This window comes from Opisthocomus hoazin, chromosome 2, assembly GCF_030867145.1.
Source record: "Opisthocomus hoazin isolate bOpiHoa1 chromosome 2, bOpiHoa1.hap1, whole genome shotgun sequence".
NCBI lineage: Eukaryota > Metazoa > Chordata > Aves > Opisthocomiformes > Opisthocomidae > Opisthocomus > Opisthocomus hoazin.
Genome location: NC_134415.1, coordinates 27,265,098 through 27,288,465, shown reverse-complemented (window position 1 = coordinate 27,288,465; position 23,368 = coordinate 27,265,098). Strand labels below are relative to the sequence as shown.

At 44.0% G+C, this 23,368-nt stretch overlaps 1 protein-coding gene across 1 annotated transcript; it reads right to left on the bottom strand.

Moving 5' to 3' along the window:
* Positions 1 to 646: 646 nt before the first annotated feature.
* On the bottom strand, positions 647 to 15,225 carry FLVCR1 (FLVCR choline and heme transporter 1). Its single transcript, XM_075412974.1, has 10 exons — positions 14,608 to 15,225; positions 11,267 to 11,411; positions 10,588 to 10,728; positions 10,217 to 10,284; positions 9,865 to 9,968; positions 8,578 to 8,688; positions 7,433 to 7,538; positions 7,102 to 7,213; positions 6,358 to 6,425; positions 647 to 4,987 (listed from the first exon to the last, which is right to left on the bottom strand). The coding sequence occupies exons 1-10, from the start codon at positions 15,223 to 15,225 to the stop codon at positions 4,925 to 4,927; spliced, it is 1,536 nt and encodes a 511-aa protein (XP_075269089.1). The 3' UTR covers positions 647 to 4,924.
* Between the last annotated feature and the right edge of the window lie 8,143 nt (positions 15,226 to 23,368).

Genomic DNA, 23,368 nt, shown 5'->3' with positions numbered 1-23,368 from the left:
TTGAAGCAGGTTCCTCAAACTCACCCGGCTCACAGCTGATGTGCTGGAGATCAACACCAAACACCCGAGTGTAAGCGCCAGAAGCCCTGCAGAGGGTTCACAAACGTCCCACTGTGCTCCCACTGAAGCCAGCTCTAGCTTTAGAGACAAAAGTTGGGCCATAACTGAATGCAATGTCTCACTCTGTCCTCTCTAAGAAGTTATTCTACCCTCTCTCCCTAGATACTGTCTCTACAGCCGAGTGCTCTACTAAGATAATATTTGCACTACCCTTAAGGAGATGACACTGGATAGCTCTGCTTTAGGCATTAACTGCATTTTCTTTTCCTCACAGACATTTTCCAAAGCAAAGGAGGACAAATCACTGTGCTAGAGCAATGCAGCTCAACTACTGATGCTAATATTTTAATTCCATGCCCTGAGAAAATGTCTCCGTAACCCAGTACTCCTGTGTATAACACATTTATGTACCCTGCATCCATGCACTCTGCATATACATGTGCATGCACGTTTATTAATGACACAGTATTATCATTCACTTATAAAATTTTCCTACATTAAATTGCATCTTTTAAGGAAAAACACAAATTGTTTTTAGACCATCAGCTGTATCAGCAGCTGTCAAAAATGGTAATCTTGACTCCAATCAAGTCACATGTTGTACACTTTATTAGTAACATATAACGGTAAGGAATGATGCCACCCATACATATGTACAATATTGCAATCAGAGAATATTCATAAGGAATTTTTAATTTTCTCTTGAAACAAAGAATGGGACACTAACAAAACCGAACTATTACAGTAAAAATCTTCACCATCTTCATGAGAAGAACAAAGACGCGAGCAGTAAATAACATGGGTCTTACATGGAAATAGATTTCTCTTAGGAATATTTTTTGCTTAATTCATGCTAGTTCATGCATTAACACCACTTCTCCCTCTTCACAGACTTCAGACCAAACGGTGGTGGTGGGGAAATCACATGGGATACAATAACTTGGCTTGTGGTCTATGAATCATTAGTAGCCTGTAACACTTACGCAGGTGGCGCATACACATACTGAAAGGCAGCAGACGAAAAGGTCACACGTTCCCATTCACACATGAAAACTCATGAGTTCACAGGACAGAAAATGAAAGCAATAAATGCTTACAGCTTAACCCAGTTTCACATGGTTGTAGACGCACAAGATAGTCCAAAGATTTCTCAGAAAGGATTTTTTCATCAGGCAGCATGGGCTGGCAGCTCTAATAACACACTCCAGTGATTGTCTCTGAAACAACAGACTGTCCTGAACAAAAGAGATGACCAAGAGGATGGAGTTAGGAAAGCCCTATTAACCCAAAATGATTCGTATGTATTACTCCCACTTCTTCCCTTGTTCTTTCCTCCTTGTAAAACATTAGCATTCAGCAGCAGAAAGAGATGTTATTCAAGGAAAGCACCCATCTACAAAAAAAAATGCTCTGAAGGACTTGTCTACCAAGCTGAAGAAAAAAGGTCCCCATCACAGCAATTCCAGACTACGCCATACAGGTCTGATATTTTTACACCCAGCCAACAGAAACAAGGGTTTTAAGGCCATGTTAGGAATCCTAAATAAAAATCAGTCCATGTTCTCTGGGTCTCTCCCACTGAAGTTGACAAGAGTTTAACATGGTTTGGGAGAACCAAAGAAAGATGTTTTAAAGGCTAATCTGTGAATCTTGTAGCTGAAAGTTAGCCACTCCACATGCTGGTGGGCCCCTGGAAACTTGGTAAGTGTAAGCAAGGGGGCTGCCCCCATTACATCAGTTCTCCAGCATCCTCCAGAGTTCTCCCAAAGCACTTAAAAGAAAAGCATATTGAAAAGCAAAAGCTGATGCATGGGACTGTGATGCCTCTCCTCACTTGATTTCCCACTCCATCCTCTCATAGCTGACGTGTAATTCCATTCATTAAGCCATTACCTCTTTAAGCAGTTACGATTTTTAGCGCCCACCTCTACTTGCAGTGGAGGGCTGAGCCAGAATCTCAAGGCTAAGAGAGTCGGAAACGCTATTTCCAGTTTCAGATAGATGTTTGATTGGGTGGATGTTGTTTGTTTAAAAACAAAAATTAAAAGAAAAAAGACCAAAGCCCCAACTACCCCAAACTTATTTCTGCCATGAGCTAGAACCTTAGTTTCTTGACAGACAGATGGTAAGATGATTCTATAAAATACTGGTTTGTTCTTTATTTGCTCTTTATTTTGCTGCCGAGCCTTTTATTTAAATGCTTTATCGTTGCCTGGAGATAACTCACAGGTTTCCAACTTTTAAGCTTCTTTTAGAGGGAGAGTATTAAATCCAGGATGTAATTAAGCCTTCATTATCATGAATATTTTCTTTCCAGGGAGCCAGCAGGGTTTCCAGCACGCCAAAATCTTGTTTGGACCTTTTCAGAGGGTAGCCAAGTAATTTGGCAGCAGATAAAAAATACAAGGAGCCAGAAGGGCTAGAATATTTTTTCAGTAACGAGCTGAACATAACTAAAGAAACTGGAAACTAATAGTGATGAAAGAAATTAAAAAATAAATTTTAAGGAGGAAGAAAAAGCTCAATCTCTGAATTTGAACAGCGTGCACTGGACATTCCAGAAAGCATTCCAGATACTACCAAAGACTTTCTATTGGGCATTTGAAAACACTTCCCCAAAACCATAAAGATTTTATCTTGTTCAAATTTTGCAACACCAGAAGTACAAAGCAACCACGGGCCATGAACACAAATATTTACTGAATCTGTACCTTGTGGAAGAACGTATACATTTTGGCACACATTATTATCATTTTTCCAAAGGGAAAAGCCACCCACAGATATCAAAAGGCAGGAACATTCACTTTGCTCACTCCGGCTGAAAACATGTACATCCCTTGATGGGGCAGCTTGTATCACAGCAAGTCATTACAGGTAAAGAACTGACATAATGAAAGCATCTCTACTTCCACTCCTATACTCTCGCCCGCCATTTGAATATCTACGAGTTACTTTTCCTGTTTTCAGCTACCTCACCAGAGGACTCTTCCTGTAGAGCTCGCCTCCCCAGGAGCAGCAAGGTGTGCCCATTTTCTCTCTAGCACTGGACATGGCAAAGAGACGTGGACCCTTTTTGGAAAGGCGAGTGTTCTAAGCACGCCTAGCTTATTCTGGTCTGTATACTGCCATTCAGTCCGCCCATGTCTGAAGCATTTATCATACAAAATGTTAAATCAAGATCATCAAGTTTAGGAGCTAAGTCTAGAAAGCTACGTTTACAGGGTCCTTTTTCTATAAAAGGATTCTCTAAATCTACAGTGAAACAAGAAAAAGAAAAGCATTTAATGATACTTATCATCCTGAAAGATTATCTTGGAGTTAAAAAGTTCCCCATATCCAACCGTAACAATCCGTGGAAAACTTCGAGTAGGGTTCCACCTTCTGGATGGCACTACCTCCGTGGGAACTCAAAGAGACCGCATCGCCGATGGTACTGAATCTGCAGGCTCAACTTACAGGCTGCTAAAGCTTAAAAGTTTGCAAAACATCTGCTAACTCAGGCCTGACTTTCCAGTAATAGTAGGGCCTCAATATTATTGTAGTGCTATCAGTTCTGTAGGTGTGTAGACAGAGCACAAGGTAAAGGGGAATATTTTCAGCAGCACTGCCATGAGAAATCCACATCCCAAATTCAGATAAATGTAATGACACAAGGTGAATGTTAATGAAGTCCGCTCGTTTTGTAGCTAAGATGCGTGACATAAACAGCAAACATTTCACCAGAAAGTGAATCATCGCTGTTTTCCTTTCAGTCATCTTTACAGCTTTTAACAAACTGCAAAAGACATGATTTAAGTTATACGAGCACAACAATTTCACAAGACAAATGATACAATTCATGACGCAGAGAAATAAATGCAAAAAAGGATAGAACACATTTTCTGATACTCCACAAATATTCAGAGGAGGTTTAACACACAAAATGGAATTTCTTCAGCAGCACTGATTAAACTCAAGATGAGGCAAGGATCTTCTTTACAAAGTAAAGGCACCAGCTCTTTGTAAACACGTACTCCTCTCACTTTAACTGAGAATGCACTCAAAATACTCCGTGGAAGCAACCTGTGTGGTAGTGTTCCATTGCCTATAAATACTTCACAGGAGAGATATCAAAGGCCTTTCTCCTCCTTTTTACTGTCTTTAATAAGAAATGTTTTTTCTTTGATTTATCTAGTGGGAAACTCTTAAATCTCCTCAGAAGCGTTACAATGAATCTACAAGACAGTGTTTTCTCTTATCTGCCTTCTGATATCTATCAAGAAGTTTCAAGGCAAAAGAAATGTCAGATGCCAGTATGAAACACATACATTTGCAGTCATCTCTTGTTTTCAGTATTGTGCTATAGACAGTTTCCCAGAAGAAACCGTTGGCTTATATTAAAAATACGGATACACTTTAAAAAAAGGAACCTGCGAACATCCTCCAGCTGTGCAGCTGCCTACTCTCTGACTTTTCAAATACACTAGCAAAGACTGAACAACAAATTAACTACCTCTCAATTCTTTGGGAAAAAGAAGATTAGACTCTTCTGATCAGGACGACTGTACTTCAGGATTCCGTATTTTTTCAAGCACACATCCTGAATGTACATGTCTGCCTAACGTGGAGGGTATTCACACAGTTCTTTACTAATGAACCTGCAAAACTTGAGAACTGTTAAAATAAATATTCAAAAAAACAAAGGTGAGTTATTTGCATCTTGGGCAAAATGAACTGAGCATCTTCATAGTTTCCACCGCACAACTATCACCAATACCACCAAACACATTTTACTACTCATACACACAAATCCAGTGATTACACTAAGTAATATTGTTCGGCATCCAACCAAACTTGTGCATTTGCAGGTCATCTTCTTTCAGTTTTATAAAGCCGACTGAATTTTTAACGTAGTATTTTCAGGTTCTACAGGACTGTCAACTGGTACCTGGAGAGGGGGAAAAAAGGCAGAAATTAAGCTGTTACACAGCAGAAGCCATTCCTAACCTCAGTATTCTTGGGTAATTGTCAGGTTTTACTCCAATGGTGTATGTAGTTAATTAGCCAAATTACAAATTTTTAGAAAGTCCTGTTTTCCTTTCTCTCTGTAATTAAAAAAAAACAAAAAAACAAACCAAAACCCATAGAATTTAGTTTCTCAGTATAACACACGGAGATTAATTCTCAATTTTTTTTCTCCATTACGTTCAAATACAGTAGAATCTTGATGATCAAGGTTTGGAATCAAAGTGCTATTGTACCTTATTGACACCAGCAGCTCTCAATTATTTATGGTAATAACAGAGCGCAGACTCCAGGCTTTTTTATATTCTGGCTAATACAAATGAAATTGTGCAACAACCTAGGCTAATTAACAAGGTGATAACGGAAAACAGAACAGTCATGGACCCCTGTCTCCAGTCAGCATGTACCCCCTGAGATCGCCCCGACCGAGGCTGGTAAACCCACAGGGTGCCACACTGTGCACACAGCTGCACAGGTTTCAGGTTCAGGTTAGCTCACACAGCACCAGCTTGGAAGTTTCTGAACCTCAGGCAGACACCAATAGCATGCACCTGACCACAGATTATCAAAAGCTGCTACACACGCAAGACACCTACGCATAAAAAGAAGCGTGACAGAGGATCTTGCAATATCTGACTCCAAAAAGCTGCTTCATTATCTTGATCCAAATGATCAAAAATCCCACAGCACTGAAAAAAGTTTCCAATGTCAGCCTTTTTTCTACTAGTGACTGTGATAATTTGGAAAAGCTGCTGAAACGTGGTCTTGGGACCTCCCGAACAGCAGAAAGAGCTATGCTCACTCTTCATTTAAATAGAGAGCGTGCTCAGCAGAAGAATGGACTCAGCTCTTCATGCAGCACAGTACAGAAACTGCAGCATCACTTCTGTTCATCAGACACTGATGTCACTTAAAGGAACTGCAGGTATTTCAAACAAAATATGTAGTCTATAGCACAGCCTCCTAACCTAATGCACAAAAAGGCTTCACATTTTACAATGCTACCTACAAATATGAAAAAGTAAGATTCAAGCAATAAAATCAGAGATTAATATTAGGCACTTAAAATGCAGGAAAATCTGAGAACGGGTCTTTTGTTTTTTTCACAGGAGCTAAGGGGAGAAACAGATATCCGAGGGCAGCATCCCATGTGGCTCTGTTGTACCAAAACAGCACGGAAACAGTCACATCACAAGTTTTTGTCAACTACTCTTGCTGTTAATACTATTATGCCAATAGAAGCCAAGCATTCAAGTACAGTAATACAATCAAGGTAAAAGAGTCACCACTTACAGCTTTAACATCCAAATTCACAATCCCCGAATTCACATTGTGTCTTCGCAAATCTGATTTTATTAAGGCTGAAACAAAAAATAAAGAGAAAGCTAGTTCACAGCTTTGCAATGCCATGCATTTCAAGGGAAATGTTTGTATAGTGCAAGCACACGGAAGCTGCTTTCAGCACTTATTCAAAATACCTGTATTCACTCTTTTGCAATTTCAACTTACTGACAATTTTAACTTGCTCCTCACAAAGCACCCATGGTTTTAAATCATGGGTGCCTAAAGCAAAGCTTGGTGGTTTTGGCACTTCCAGCACATTTGTAAGTACCAGCATGTGTAAGTCACTGGTACAGTTTAGGAATACATCAGCAGTTGCTTGCATTTGGAAAACTGCAACCTGTCTCCATTTATATATTTGTTTACATTTGCTCTCCTACTGTGGAGATAGACATCTGCCTGCAATTCAAGACATGGCTCAAGAAATGCATGACAGATGGCTGTCCACATATTAGCAACCTCATCTTTAAAACAAAGGGGGTGCGCACAGCAAGTATTTAAAGTGAAAAACAAAGCAAAAAAAACCTCCAAACCCCTGCACTTACAACACCTGTCCTGAGCCCAGACAGGAAGTCACATATTTAAATCCTAGATGTCTGAGACATTTAAAACTACTCAGAAATTCACTTTCAAAAAAAAACCCCTCCACATTTTTACATTAAGGAGAAATCATTACTTACATTTCTGATTAATTACCTGTTAAGATAATGCCCACAAAAATCCAAGCACAAAGAAAGAGGTTTCCTGCACGAGGACTGTAGTCTGTTGTGAGTTTGCCTTGAACAAGTGTAAAAACAATTCCAAATATCTATAAACAAACAAGTCACTTCATCAGGATCATACAGAAAAGAGTCATCACTTTACCTTGCAAAGTTTCAGGTCACACCTTGTAAAAACCCAATTTAGAAAAATAAGACTACAGCAACACAACAGAAACTTAGCAGCCAAGTCTAAGCAAGCCTTCTTAAATTTGAGCAGAGTGGCCTTCCTGAACACTACTTCACTTGAAGAAATAAAATTATACAACCTGTGCTGATGCATTAAGGAGGCCTGAGGAAGTGCCTTCAGACTCTGGGTATGTAATTTCCACAGCAAATTCAAACCCAAGTGGCAGATAGCCAGTCATGAAGAACCTGTTGAAGAGGAAAGTAAGAGAATGACAGGTGTGGCCTTCATCTACTACTATGGCTAAGAAAATCAAATCTAAACACATGGTATTATGAATTAGCTGGTATTCTCAACTGTCTGTTTACAAGACCTATCATGATTCAATACTTGCTTTGCCTGCCTCATTCCCCCGACCTCATCCAACAATTTTAGCCATATACCTCTCTTTTTAGGACAAAGATGTTTTAACAAATTCATCCTGTTTCCAATAACCTGCACTCCACTCCATATGTATGAAACAACCTTCTCTGCCCAGTCCACAAGCCAATCCATAACTGAAGCCAATTACTTTCAAATGAAAGACATACATGAACATCATCATTTGATCAACCCAAACACCCATGCTGCAGGACAAAGAGGACATCAGCAGGGAGTGACACTAGACCCTGAAAAAGCTGCTAGAAGCTGCTGCGGAAGAAGCTGAGGGGACCGACAGGGAACTGGAAAGGCAGTGGAGGTTGATTGATTGGTTTTTAAACTGAAACTCTCAAGACATTTCTGGCTTTACCTCGACTGCTGTCTGGACACAGCACCTTTTGGGGCTTTTAGATTATGTATCTATGAGAAGCGCTCCTGCTCTTCTGAGCGAACAAAGCACCCAGCACATCATTTGGACTATCAAAATATAGATTAATCAAAATGCACAGAAGCCAGTCTTCCTAGATTTGCTCAGTTAAACTCTAATCGCTTGTCCACTGGTCAACAGAAAGATTCAGCTTCACTGCAGACAGCTTTTGGAATTGGAACAAAACAAACTGTCCACATACAGACTTCTGTTAGGTTCATAAAAATGTTAAATGAAATTCACTGAAAAGTGAGTCACTTTAGATTTACTCTGACGTAACAGAAGGCGAATCTCTCCTTAACCGTATCTGTACTGTGATCTATAGGCATAGGTTGAGAGCATGGCAACAGACTATACAGTAGAATCATTTAGTTACAACAGTTAAATATTGTTTCTGAACAGAACTGCAGTAAGTCTTCTAGTCCTCTTTAATTGCTCACCCAAGTACTCCTCCAGTCACGAACACTATTATAAGGTATCCGAGGTCCAGGGTGAAAGTAAATACCAGCAACCCAATGAAAGAGAGAATGTAGACGATCAAAGTAGTTTGCCTGCAACCCAACCGAAAAAAACATTAAATCAACATTGTTAACATAAGGTCATAGCACATTGCTGAAGCACAGAAAAGTAACAAACATTACTTACTCTCTAGCAACTGACATTGTACAGCTATGAAATTTGCTTCATGTAATTCTCGCTCAAACATCAAATATCATGCAGTGAGAACGTACCCCTTCCCAAACTCGTTATTGCCTCGGTTACACAGCTGCAGCACTCAAGGCTAAGAGACCTTATCAGACTCTCAAAGAGTGGACAATCACAGCAGACAGTGTTACCTCAAGACTATTTTAGTTCTCCGCTATGTTGTACCTCTTGGCCATTCTGCAGCGCTGCCCGTTATACAAAGATCAATACACGGGCAGCCAAACTGAACACTATTAGCAATAAAAATCAGTCTAAAAGGCAAGTCAAACAAGTCTCATTACAATGTTCTACTTATTTTAAATCTGGAATAAGGGACATCATCCAAAATATTAAAGCACTTATCTCTTATTTACAAGCCAAAACACATGCAGAAATAAAGCAAATCTACAGCATTAACACCCATTAGGCTTCTAGAGCTCTGGCACATAATGCACTAAGCATCACAGGGGAGAACTTGCCCCCCACAAGCAGCGCTCCAGGGCACTGGCCACTCCTGGTGGGCACCACACCACAGGTGATGGGCCCAGGAGCTCCTACCCCAGAGGAGATTTCTGCTCCATGGTCATCCCCTGAATTAATGCAAATGTTACGCTTACTAATAGGCCCAGGAGTAGTACAAAAAAATGAGAATCCATCAGCTGTCCATTTTACAAAACAAAGCAGAGTAGCTTTAGAGTCTTTATGCTTTTCCAGGAGAAGGAACTCCCTGGGCCACCTGGCCACTGTATACGGGACATACAGCGCTTTCCTTGTTAGCCTCACACCCCTGCAGAGACAGGAGTAGATGCAAAACCCTTGCGCATCTTCGCATTCTCCTTTCTCATTTCTTTTGGCCAAGAACCAATAAGAGTCTCCATCTTTTGCTGTAGCATCAGAAACCAGCCTCCAGCAAGGCCGCTAAAAGATCAGGGATGAACTGCATTTTATCCTCAGTTCACTTCAGCCCTTACATTGCAGTATTTTTCTAATGCAACTGCACCGCTCTCCTACCCCTAACCCCATACATGCCTACCCACACTTACTTGTATGTTTTAGTGTAATCCAGCCACAAACCACAAATAATCGAACCCACCATTCCTGCCACCACCAGTGTCAAGCCAATTCTCCCAGCGTTCACTTCTTCTCCCTTTCAACAAATATTTATATGGTGCTCATTAATACCACTCAGAGTCAAGTTCAGACCTCTTGGCAGTCATAAGCGCAAACAAACATTCCTATGACTCCCATAGCTGCATGGTGCAAGAAACTGTAGTGGGGTATAAAGGAAACCAAATGTCTGAGCACACATAGCACCTACACAATAATAAACATCACCTCTGCAAAAGTACAGTAGAAAAAACAAACAAACAAACAAAGAAGATCCAAGAAACTTACCTCATAATGAGTTACTATCATCTGGTTTAATAACGTGGAGACAGAATAAAATGCCCCAGTCATAATACCTGCAGTACCAAAAGAAGAGCTTCAGTCATTCCAGGTGTAGCCACGGAGATCTGCTACCAGAAAGAGTTACTCTTCTGATAGTCAACGCTCACATCAGAGGCAAACCCTCTTATATGCCAGGTAAGATCTCTTTACCAGACCTACAAACGGCATTTTGAATCCTGTTGGATTTTCCAGCACTGGCTGCTGGAAAAGTCTGACACTCCCTCTCCCACAAACAACCACCACAGCAACTAAAACTCGATGCGCTTTCAGCACACTGAAACTGTTCTGCCCAGCTGCAGCCAGACAGCACCACTTACCGTAACTGATCAGCAGAAGTATAAATGGAACATTTTTGAACAAGTTAATAATCGACTGCTTGTAGGAATAGTCCTCTGGAGGCATATTTTGCAGGACTGCTTGAGAGTGACTAGGAGGGTATTTGGGCTTTTCTTCAAACACTGGGGAAAAAGAAGAAGGAACAATCTTGATTTGTCTTTACCAGACTAATGCTTTTTCTTTCTGAAGTGTTACAGTTTGATGAACTTCAGAAGATTAACCTGTGGTTTTTAACACTGCCATGAAAAAAATATTCTAGATTTTCTCATGGAAGAATCAAGTCACAGCCACAAAGGATGTACTAATTATTTGGTCACAGCTGATTGCTACCAACTTATGGTCAAAGACAGACTTCATCTGCATTGTGTCTAGACCTTTGCATCTGAATTGTAAGAGTAACAGAAAGAATTCACATGACATCATAACGTCCTTGCAGCCAACAACCGAAGTGACCTGCGTATCCTGACAGAGGTCACCCCACGTGAAGCACAACATACATAAAGCGCTTGTTGCTTCAACCTGGCACAGCAGATCAGTGAACTCAAGCAAACCTGAGAAAAATGTAACCTCGCCTACTTTGAGCAAAGTCAGATGCTTGAAGTGGGATGTTGTAAACAGTCCCTGTGGTCACCATTCAAATTACAAGAACGGAACACTTACCAACTCCTGCTAAGAAGAACAAAAGTGTGGACACTATTGCTGTTCCGTAGAACATGATGCTGATGTTATGTGCCATTAGATCAATATCGTCAGGTGTATTTGGAACCAAAACAGGTGGCAACAAAAATCCAATTGCAGTGCCAAGCTGCAAAGCAAGAAAAGAAAACCTTACCAGGTAGAATTTCTATCATAATACGTATTAATAAAACTATGAAGGAAAAGTATTCCTTTAGTATTACACTTCTGAGCCATTTGCTCTCAATGACATTTCACAATCGGGTCTTCCATAACTCAGGTTTTCACCTTTTCGTTTCTAAATTAAACTACGGTACTACACCTAGTATATAGCACATTTAAGAATTACGTTTTAAGGAAGTTTCTTTGCAGAAGAATCTTTCACGGGAAAACACTGTGCAGGCACATAAATCTGTCTCGGTCATCCTGCAGCTGAGGACCTAGAGACAGCAGAGAACTCCAGCTTCTCCTGTAGAAATGCTCTTCTCTCTTTCTCAATCAAAACGCTCCACTTGAAGTCACAATCCTACCTCTACATTAATAAAGACCAACACACAGCGTTTATTGCAGAACTGGTAGAGCAGATAACAGCAAGAGAAAAGGAGAATCCTTCTTAAGCATCACAAACCCAAAACCTACATCAGCAATTATTGCTATGAAAATAAAGAAAAACCACAAAACAAAGTAGTAGTGGGTTTGTATCTGGAGTCAATTCCAACGTAGCAACTGATTTTGTACTAAAAAGAGAAAAATAAAAAACCCAAACAAACAAGGACTGAAATATGTAAAGCATTTTAAAACATGAAGGAACATCAGTCTTGGACTACTCTCCAATTTATCTCTGCTGCTCCTCCAAAACTAAACTGCATTTTGCAGTGTTAGAACATTTTTTTTCTTTTTTTTAAACTAAAAAAGCCTGGATCTATTTCAGGTAAAAAAAAATTAAAAAAAGAGCACCAAAGACTGCTAGAGTAACAATTACAACACTCAGAAACTACTCAAATTAAAGGTGTGCCAAGGTGCTTACAAAGCGCCCTTTGTGCCTTGGCAGGATGAGGGTTTTGCTGCTTTTCTTCCCCCCACCCCGACCACCAGATTGACACAGTATCCAGCGCTCACCTGAAGAATTTGTTTCTTTTTATCCTCACCATTCAGTATCTGAACCCTACAAACATGAACTGAGTACATAATTACTCTTTCCGAAGGTCTGTTTTTCCCTCCCGCAGTGTGAGCCAATACAGTGCCCACCATATTCCAAGCAGGTCAAGCGACACCATTTTTCACCTTTCACACCCAGAGAGGTTAAGACCAGAAGGATCAAGAGTTCTGGCGAGTCCGGTGTGCCCAGTTTGAGATGCCAAATACTTGTGGCAACCTGGCACTGCTAACAGCCCCTGGCAGGTACATCGCTGCATTCCCCGGGACTGGCGTTTCAACTACAAACTCTCAGCATCTCAAGAGACAACGGGTGCGATCTGATTTTCGATAACTACTCTGTCCCTCCCCTGCCTGCGGTCCCAGCCCTGTTTGCTTTAGCTCTAAAGTTATGCAAAACATCCAATAAGTAATCGGATGACCAACAGCCCAGTTCATTACAGCAACCCAATGCTGTTACATAGTTCACCTCCAACAATTAAACATGTACAGTGAAACTTTATTGTAATCCCTCCGCGGAAGTGAACTGCATTGGGCTATACAGATAACATCATTTCTAACTTCCAAGCACCTAATTTGTCATTTTGCTACTCTTTCTGTCCAACTTTCGAGAAGTTTTAAGAAACCAAAAACTGAGGACAGAGAAATTCTGTTGCTTGACACCATATCAGCCTTCATGCATCACAGGCGGGACTGGGATCCTAGGACCTACCGCAGCACACATCTCTGAGCCAGCGGGGTATGGTGTAGCTGCAGAATAAGCCAGCATCCTTCGTGCAGGACTGCCAGAGGGAGACGAAACACGCTTTGTCTGTGAGTTTCACACGTGTTTCCCAAGCAGGTGGCAGAGGACCACCAAGCATGTCAGCACACCAAGATCAGTTCTGGCTTCTGCAGGGGAATACGCTCCGGAAATAACTAAGTTCTTTTGTTCACACCTCTGTTCCCAGTTTCCTTGTCCATCCTTCTCACAGTTACAACCCACAAAATCTCTGCTCTTGCCCTTCCCCACTTCAACCCTGACATCTCGGCATCTGAGCAAAGCATCTGTTTCAAACTCCCAGGTGGATCCTCAACACTGTGCTGTAGCACTGAGGCCCCAGTAAATCCTTGCTACTGGGAGGGCTGGTGCATGTCAGGAAGAGTGAAAATTTGGCTGCCAAAGAAACCTTTAACCTGATTCCAGGAAGAAGATGAAAAATTTTTGCTCAACTGCTAAAACAACCTACCGACCGACCCCCAAATCTTCAGTCCAAAACAGACAGCTGACTTGTCCACTGGAAGACTTCAGCAAAAAAAAAAAAAAAGTTTTGGAATAGTGGTGGGATAACTGTGACCAGCCAGGTGTGAGGCAATGAGCAACCCTAACTATAAATATGTAACGCCAAAGTTACTGCTGTAATAATCCAAAGTGCACAAACATAACATCACTAGACTCACATGAGGAAAAACCAATCCCCTGTCACCTTTATCAAACCGTACCTACGACCTCTGCCTGCACCGGCAATGTTGATGGGAATCTTCATGTTTTGTTGCCACAAGAAGGCAGGGATAGTGGTAGGGGGCAAGAACAAGGCTACGGGAGGAAAAAACCCGCATCAGCATCGTATCTCCACCTGTGCTTTTGGATATGCCTGTTACAGCTCTATGAAACTGGCCAGGACCAGCGAGCTCGAGGAAATCCATGATTCAGTTATCAGGTCCCCGCAGCGATGCGAACTATCGCAGCGTTACAGAAAACCTCATGAGTCACCAGGGCACTGACTACTGGCACTCGGCAATTTCAGGCCGTATTTTAGAAAGCAAAAACTAACACGTGTTGGCACTGGGGCTCTCCACGCAAGCTCTCTTTACGCCCTCCAGCCGGGGGTGGGCTCTGTCAGCCAAGGTGCCAAACGCAAGAGGAAGGGAAAGCGGCGCAGGGCAGCGCCCGAGCAGGGTCTCGACTGCCGTGCTCTGGGCAGCGGACAGGACACGCTGCCACACAGCCGGCGTCCTGCCGAGCCAGGCTGCCCGGGGAGGCTGGGACGCAGCACCACCTCCGCGCCCGCCACTCCAACGCTGCCCCGTCAGCGTTTCTCGGAGGATGCTTTTCCCCGCTTAAACGACTCCTTTCCAAGCGCCGAGGCAGCCCGCTTCCCCGCAGCCTCCCTCTCCCCCTCCGCCCCTACCTGGTTGCCCAGCACGGCCACGGCGCAGGCGGTGGAGACCTCGGTGGGGCCGAACCAGACGGAAGCGATGCGCGAGGGCAGCCCCAGGATGAAGACCTGGGCGACGGCGCAGACGGCCTGCGCGGCCAGCGTGAGGGGGTAGCGGCCGGGGGCCAGGCTCCCGCACTTGAGCCAGGCGCCCAGGCCGTTGAGGCCGGCTCCCAGCAGGGCGGTGAGGCGCAGGCCGCGGGCGTCCAGCAGCCAGGTGGCCGGCAGGATGAGCGGCACGTAGGCCACCATGTAGACCATGGAGAGCCAGTCTATCTGCGTGAAGGAGACGCCGTAGAAGCCGGCGAAGACGTTGCTGAGGATGCTGTACTGGATCCACTGGAAGGCGTTCACCAGCGAGTAGCAGCTGAAGACGGCCAGCACGGCCAGGCGCCGCCGCGACAGCCGCGTCTCCGGCCTCCCGCCGCCCGCCGCCAGCATGGCCTCGGCCTCCGCCCGCGCCCCGCCGCCCCCCGCCTCCTTGCCGGGGAGGAAGCCGTTGCAGCGCTGCGGGGCGGGCGCGGCGGCGGCCGCCGGCATCTCCCCGCTCTCCCCCTCCGCTTCCTCCTCCTCGCCGCCGTCCTCCACCATCTCGGCCGTCTCCCCGCCCAGCTTCCCCAGTGGCGGCGGGCGCAGCCCGGCTCTGCCCGCCAAGGTCACCCGGCTCCCGCTCCGCCGCCGACCCCGCTCCACCGCCGAGCCCACGCCGCCGCCGAGCCCACGCCGTTGCCGCCCCGCCCCGGCCCGGCCCGGCCCGACCCGGCGCGGCCGCCCGCCCCGGGGCTGGGCGGAGCGGAGCGGAGCGGGAGGCGGCACCGGGGAGCGCGGGGGGGCCTCGCCGGGCGGGGAGGCCCGGGGCGGGTTGGAGAAAGCGGTTGGCGCAGCCCTGGTTGCTGGGAAGGCGTTAGGTGTCTGTAGGAGTGTGTGTGTGTGCACATATTTTTTTATATATATATATATATATATATACACACATATACACCCGCACACACACTGCTTACACTCTGCTAAACCGAACCCATAAAGCCTCCCCGTGCAGGTGACTGAGAACCGAGTGAGGGTGGAATAGTGGCTGAGAACCATACCAGGCTGGAACGGTGTTAACAACCCTGCGACGTCCCCGAGGAAGGAGCAGCAGCAGCATCTCGTCGCTGCGGTTGCTTGCTTGGCCGGTGTGCCCTGCGCAGGCCAGGCCGAGCGGCCACAGGCGGCTGGTCCCTCGGTGGCTGTGGCGGCGGCTGTGCCACGGCCACACAGGCCATGCCGCTCGCAGCACGTCCAGGGAAAACCGCCGGCCTTCCCCTGCGATCACAAATTTGTCTCTTCTCATTCGTGGTACGGAGAAAGGTACCGATGTGTTGAGACAAGCGGCCAGAACTGCAGCGGAGGGTGGCCAGGACGGCTGGATGGCGAGGGCACATGCATCCGCCCCAGCCCCTCATTGCCTCCAGAGCCACCGGCAAAACGTTCCTTGTTTCAACTCAGCCCCTGAAAGCTGGTTTGACACCTACCCCAGAAAACTGGCTGGGCTCACGCGTGGAGGCGGTTAGATACCACTTCAGTAAGCAATCTGCCCTCAAACCCCGCTCAGTACGTGTCCACACAGGAGCAGCGTCTGGCAGCCCCCATCACAGTTTGCATACCACAGTAAAAAGATGGATTGTTCTCCAAAGAGCATTAGGAAAATACAGAAATATTTAAGTTTGTTAATGCTGTTAGAACTATTTCTCTGGCTTCTGTGGGAAATCATTCGGCGTGGGTTCAGCAAAGAACATACTGCACATTGTTCACGGGTATGTCGGAGCCTAATCAGATCTGTGTCTGTGCGGTAGATGCGTGTAGCCACCAGTCTTAAGTTCCCTCACAAATTAGAAGTTGGTATTTTACTCAAGATCAGGTGATCTATGTAAGCCACAGCTCCTGATCTTATTTACAGCATAAATAGTAATATGAACACATGCTTCAAAATATCAATTTGGCAGTGTTTGCTTTCCCTGAGCACTTTGCTGAGCGACAGTAGTGATGACTGCAGGCACCATGGATTTTTAGAGACTACTGGAAGTGAATCCTGAATTTGCATATCACAGGGGTGTGTTATAAACCTGCTTTTTTAAAAGCAAAGTTACCTATGTCAGATTCAGGCCCTTTTTGCCTCTTTCATTCATACCAAGGAAAAGTCTGATTTGTTTTTACTTTTCCTGCGTAAGATCAGATGCTGGGTAAGTTCTTCTGAATTCCTCTGCCTGACTTCACAGTTCTAGTACTATGTGCTGTATTTGCAGCCTTTTTAAAAACAGGACTTCAAGAGGAAGAAGTGAGGTGGGAACCGAAACAAACATTATCAAAGCGACAGAACAGCCGGCTTTCACTTCAGGAACTTACATCCATGTTACTCGTTGGTAGAAATAAGCTGAAAATACACCTGAGACTATATGCTACTGCTTCCAGCAATGCCAGTTCATGGTCACTGGGACCCAGTCATCCACACTGCTGAACTGCCACAGCGATCCCTGGCACTGGCTGTGGATGGGCCTGGGGGCTGGGGAAAGGACTGTGACACCTTGGTTGGGCTGTATAGATGTAGTGTTTGCATCCTAAACAACACTTGTTTTTCTGAAAGAAGGTGTAAACATTGATCTACATCTGACTTCACTTAATATTTTTTTTCTGTTGCATTTTGGATGACCTCAAAGTCGAACCAAAGAAACATTTACTCCTTAAAGACAGAGGAAAAAAGGCTTTGCTTTTCTCCCATTCTTCCTTTCCCCACTATTGTACTCTTGGCTCGGTACAGCAGGCAGAGCTGCTGCCAGCCAATACGCTCAGCATGAAGTCCGAATTCAGCGTGCTCTAGGATGGCCGGCACGCCTTGGGTTTCACTGCCACAGCGCCTGCAGAGCATCATCTCCTCTATCCGCCTGACGGTCCAGCACGCAGAGCGTCTTCTGCTCCCTGCACGGGGATCCTGCATGGAAGGAATAACTAGACATCGGGGAACTGTAGGGAAAAAGACCCTAAGCCTGGCAGTGGAAGCAGCACCTGCGTAAAACTTAGCTCACATAAAGAGAGGAGGCTTTTTTCCAGAAAGAAATAAGTTTATTTACAACAGATCAACACAAAGCCAAATCCACCTCTGCCACCACTGCCCTGGTCTTGGTGAAGTAAAGCTAGGTTGATTTTGATGAGGTACGGTCAATAGAATTCCATCTTTGAGGGTGTTTATTTACCAAAAGTACCTTCCTAAACAAGAAAGGAGAAGGCAAAACAAATTGACAGCATCAAGGCAAAGCTCTGATACTTAATCTCCTGACTTTTTGCGCAACTGTATTTCACAGGCTTCACAACCATTACTTCTGATTTGCATCCATTCATATGAGAAGCAGGGCCAAGGACGTAGCTGCCCAGCAAGAAAAGTTATCCTGTGAGAAACAGCTATTGCAAGAGTTCATTTAAAATGTGCGTCCTTGGATTTCTACATTTCATGGACAATTTATTAAGCTAAAAACAGAACACTGACGTCAAGGTCTACAGCACAAGTTTAGCTTCAGGCTGCTGCTATCCTTTTTTAGTTTACCCTTTAACTGAAAATTTAGGCTCTCCCTGAATATTCTTATTAGTGATAGAGCCAGGAATTACTGATGTATACTAAAACATTAACAAAGCTGTTTTCCTGAATGCACTAAAAAAGCTAAAATGTCTTATGCATCAGGCAGTCACTGGGAAGTAGCTGATACTAATTTACACCACAGCTATTATTTTCTTCTGCCCAAGTAGCAGATTTATTTGGACTGTGACTGTAGAATGTTGCCAAAATACCAAACATCTTCTAAAATAAAACTATAATTTTTATGTACAGCAGGCACACAGTTAAGACCTCCTGGCTCTTCTTTTTTTAATGTTTCAAACCATGTATTTCAGTCTCTACAGGAAAAATCTAAACATTATTTTGTAATGCATTTAGCTCTTGGTTATGGTTCTCAATGCAAAAATTGATCTCTCAGTGCAGGGAAAACTTCCATGTCAGGAATGCACCGGGTACTTGTCTTCCAGATGAGTCATTTAAACAAGAAAAATACAGCAGCTTCAGAAAGGGATTACAGAACAAAAGATCTGAAGTTCCAACTGAGCTAGAAAAGAACTATTCTAGCAGGATATTAAACAAACCTCAATAAGCTGAACTTGAAAGAAAGTAGTCAGAGAGTTACATGTTTAAATTTCTTGATTGAAAACTGTTAGAGAATACAGGGCAAAATGTAAACATCCTCTTCCTCCTATGCAGTCCTCATTCCAGCGACATTTGCCCACTGTCCCCACAAGATAAAGCCATAATCCCATACGGAGAATGAGCGCTTGCAACACAAGGCACTTAGCTGAAATTTGTTTCTGGCCACCTCAGTTTTGGAATATGACTGCCCACAGTAGGCAGGTTTGACAATGGTTGGATTCAATTTTTGATGTACTGACAGGAATATAGAAGTATACTCTTAAGTATCAGAGAAAAGTTCTGAATCACAAAATATGGGTAATGAACTCCTCTACCGTAAACAATAGAAATTTATGTTTCTGGGTGTATCAATCCATATGAAAGATGCAGAAATGTACATCTGGTACTTCTGTCGGGCTGCCAGCTGGTTTTCCTTTTGTAGTTAGATAACCATTTCATAAACGTAATGGAATTTTACCCCTGAGTTTCTCTCTAAAGCAAGCTGGGGAAAAAATTACATAAACAAAATAAATTTTGTGTACAAACAAATAATCATGTGAACACATAAAGTAGGTAAAATTTATTGGCGTCTTATTTGCCAAGATTAATGGGCTCTTCATGTATTACAAAAAGTGTAACTTCCATCTGAATCCTTTATACACAGTAAGAAAAGTGTATATGCCCACATAAATTAATAAAAAGCATGATCTACAGGAGGGTTGTCTTGGACGAACATTCTCATTTTTGACAAGCACTCATTCACTCAGGAGTTGGTTAACTTTGGGAAAAGCTTTGAGGCATTTTTTGTTGTTAGTTCACAAACTCCTTCTGCCGGTACTTGCCCTTCACCGCAGCAATGTGCTGGCAGACAATCCCAACTTCTCTGGTTCATTTCTTTCCTAAAAGATAATCTACAAAGCTCTTTTGTGAGAGAGATTGAGTGACATCTACCTGACCCACCAAAGGACCATGGGACAGAAGTGCATCTGAGTGGGTTGGCGCGGTTCACCTGTAGCCCGAGGAACAGCTGGGCTGCAGTTCCTGCCATCCGAAATAGTGCACCGGGGAGATATCGCAGGTTTCCACTGACACAACCCGTTTATCAACTCAGCACCTAAGAATTCAGTACCGTGAGAGGAATGGGTGCCTAAGAGTTTTCACTACCAGCTATAGCTGGATCCCAAGTACTAACTCAGGTGTAGCCTTCTGCGGATGCAGAATTTCCACTGAGAACTCCTGCTCCCTGCCCCATCTGCCTAGGAATACACAGCAATGCTTAAGCAATTAGCTGCTGAAACCACCTCTCAGAGCAACAAGGATAAAATGTCCTCTCCAATTCTAGGAGGTCTCAGATAACTTAAAAGTTACAACAGTTTAAAACACTACACCCATGAAAAAACACCACAACGTAACTTAAATTTTCCAGCTCTCTTTCACTACATGATTCACTGCAACTTACCTGCCCAGTCCATGCACAGACATCCCTCGAAAATGAAACGGAAGGGACATGTGAATTTGGAGCCATTAATAGCCTAATATAGGAATGCGCTTGTATTTTAGAGACAGATTGCCCACCCAAGCTTGGGAAATGTTGCTACTTTTACTACTGAGGAAAACCAAATATTTAGTAACAGCTTGAAGTTCCCAGTTTCTCTCTGAAGAGGTTATCAGCAGGAAGAGAGCCATGTTCTTTAAAGATCTACATCCATTTGATGGGGAAGATGCTGGCTGACCTCACCTTAACTAAAAATCAGCAGGAATTTTTTTGTTTAGACTGAATAACAATAAAATATGCCTGCCCAAGATGCTGGCTGCGACTGTACATGACGGAAAACATATTAACATTCCAGCAGCGTTAATGATTTTACCAGGAAGTCAGCCAGACAGACCCCAACAGGGACTCTCCTTGTTGGAACTCCTGTGTTGGGAAAGCACCCCAAGCATTCTCCAAAGACCCTTTTGAACAGTTGTCTTTTGCGGCACACCTAGCAAAATATAAACTATTTCAGATTAGCTGCAAACCCAGAATCTCTCACAGAAAATCTCCTCCCTTTTATTACCAGGGGAGACAAGCCCAGTGCCCCCATCAGCCAAGCCGTTACTGCCACAGTCACTGGCCAGTGGGCAGCTCCTCTGCTAGGACAACCCCAGAGCATCTAGAGCTTTTTGCATGAGTGACAACATCTGCTTCCTCCAGATGTTTAGAGAGCAGGGGAGAGCCTGGCCTTCTGCTTCCACCTCTTGCCTGCGTGCTGACCCACTCAACACTATGCCCAGTTCCTGATAGCACCACTGGGAATGGAGGGCACGCAGCACCTCCAGCACTCACCTGGCACCTGACAGCCCGGAGGTGTCCATGAATACATTCATCAATGATCTTTACTGGAGCAGTGGTCATACATCATCAGCCCAACCGCTGAAGTGTTGACTTACAAATTGTTTCTCTTTCTTGTGGGATCCCTGTGGCTCTTCCATATATATATAGAATCATATAATTGTTTAGGTTGGAAAAGACCTTTAAGATCACCGAGTCCAACCATTAACCTTGCACTGTCAAGTCCACCGCAAAACCATGTCCCTAAGTGCTCCATCTATACGTCTTTTAAATACGTCTAGGGATGGTGACTCCACCACTTCCCTGGGAAGCTTGTTCCAATGCTTGACAACCCCATCAGTGAAGAAATTTTTCCTAATATCCAATCTAAACCTCCCCTGGAGCAACTTGAGGCTGTTTAGTCTCATTCTATCACTTGTTACTTGGGAAAAGAGACCAACACCCACGACATCCACCCATATGTATATATGTATATTAGTTTTTTAAAAAATAATAAGACCAGGCCACTTGTAAATTTTCATAGCTCTAAGGTTCTTAAAGTGCATGAACTTTAGAGAGAATATGGGAAAAGGATTTTAAAGGAGCATAAACATCAGGACTAATCTAAATGTTTTTGACTATACTTCTTTGTTTGGAGCAAGAGAAGGGGAATCAGTCTCCAAGCAAATGTTCTGCAGTGCAATCTGTATAATTTACTTCTCTCACCAGTGCAGCCAGGAAAATAAATCAGCTAGAATAGCCCATGAGAAGGTCAGTCTCACTACAGCAATCAATACAGAAACATGTAAAATAAGTACCAGCTCTGCCAGAATGGCATTCAGACTGTTTAAGCCTTTGGAGATAATCCTACATTTCCAATGAACTGCAAACACAGGCTGAACAGAGTATTATGTTCCTTAAGACTCCAGACAGTACCAACAGCTTATAGCTTTTAGAAACCTTAGGAGGGAAATGAAGAGGAAATAAGTTGGGTCCTGAGAATAACTCTGCTTTGGGTGCTTACTTTTCTCCACTGGCTGTACAACAACCTTGGGCTCCTAGGAGCTGCATACAGGACAAAAGCGATGTTGGATGCCAGAAAGCAGACTCACAAAGCTGCTGAGAAGACACAGGTCAGTTTAATGCAGTGACGAAAGAACGGCACAGCCATGACCCGGCTGCCAGCCCAGATGCTCAGAAACATCCCAGCATCCCTCCTCCCAGCCTAAGTGAACGGACAGGGAGACCTCATTGTTGCCTCCTTCTACCTAGGCAGATTTGGCACTCTCTGTGACTCTCCTGTCAGCTCAGCCTTTGTCAGGGTAAATGTCTGAGTGCTGGAAGCAAAAGACTTCTTGCCTCCATCAGGCCAGAGGGAGGTGATGGAGCAGCCAGAGCCTGGGGCAAGAGCAGAGCTGGGCAGTGTTGGATAAGTGGTGGTTAAGGTGACAAGGGCTTGGCTTGGGAGGGGCTGCATTTTTGAGAGACCAAAGTTACTCACATGTTTGGGAAACATTCTTTCATTTACAAACACCAAACCATTTCACTGCGAATTTCATACTGAGCTTTCGGTTAGGCATTGAAATGTTAGGATTTTCCTGGGAATTACCGAAAAAAAAATTCAGTCTCTCATTTCAAAATGTGCAGTTTTGTTTGCAACAACAGGCTGTGGGAGGCTCAGCTTCAGGCTGCTACATGAGTTCTCTTTCTCACGAGTTTTTCCAAAATCCAAAAAATCCCAGGGTCTCATTTTCACTCCAAAGGAAAACAAGTTTAAGGGGGCATTGACGTTTTTCACGTTCTCCCTGCAGCCAGCCACAGCCAACCCCCCATCCCTGCTAGTATCACTTTTCCCTCTGCATTGATTCAGGTACTGGAAAATGATAGGTGGATGAGAAGGCAAAAGGCTGAGGCTCATGCAATCCAATTATAATCCTGCTGAAATGGCTTCCAGGATCTCTGCAAGGACTAACCTGATCACGTCTTGTAATGGCTGGAAGAAAAGAAAAATAATAGCCAGCTTGTACCTCTTCCAGAGTGACAGACTGTCTCCCAGCAAAGTTATGGAGCAGTACATCTTGAACATCTACAACGTACATAAGAAACCCAGGGAGCTGGGATCAGGCTGCAGAGTTGAGCAACCCAAACACTGCGTATCGGGTTTTCTTATAGCAGGACAAGAAGACTCCAAGATTACAGTCAGCACTACGGTCACT

Bases quoted from the DNA above. Each gene is read 5' to 3' on its own strand.
- FLVCR1 (XM_075412974.1), bottom strand. From the start codon at position 15,225: ATGGTGGAGGACGGCGGCGAGGAGGAGGAAGCGGAGGGGGAGAGCGGG. The intron at 10,729-11,266 runs GTAAGTGTTCCG...CTTTTTCCCCAG, and splicing joins GTTCTTCTTAGCAGGAGTTG to TGTTTGAAGAAAAGCCCAAA. The intron at 7,214-7,432 runs GTTGTATAATTT...GTTTGTTTATAG, and splicing joins TCCTTAATGCATCAGCACAG to ATATTTGGAATTGTTTTTAC.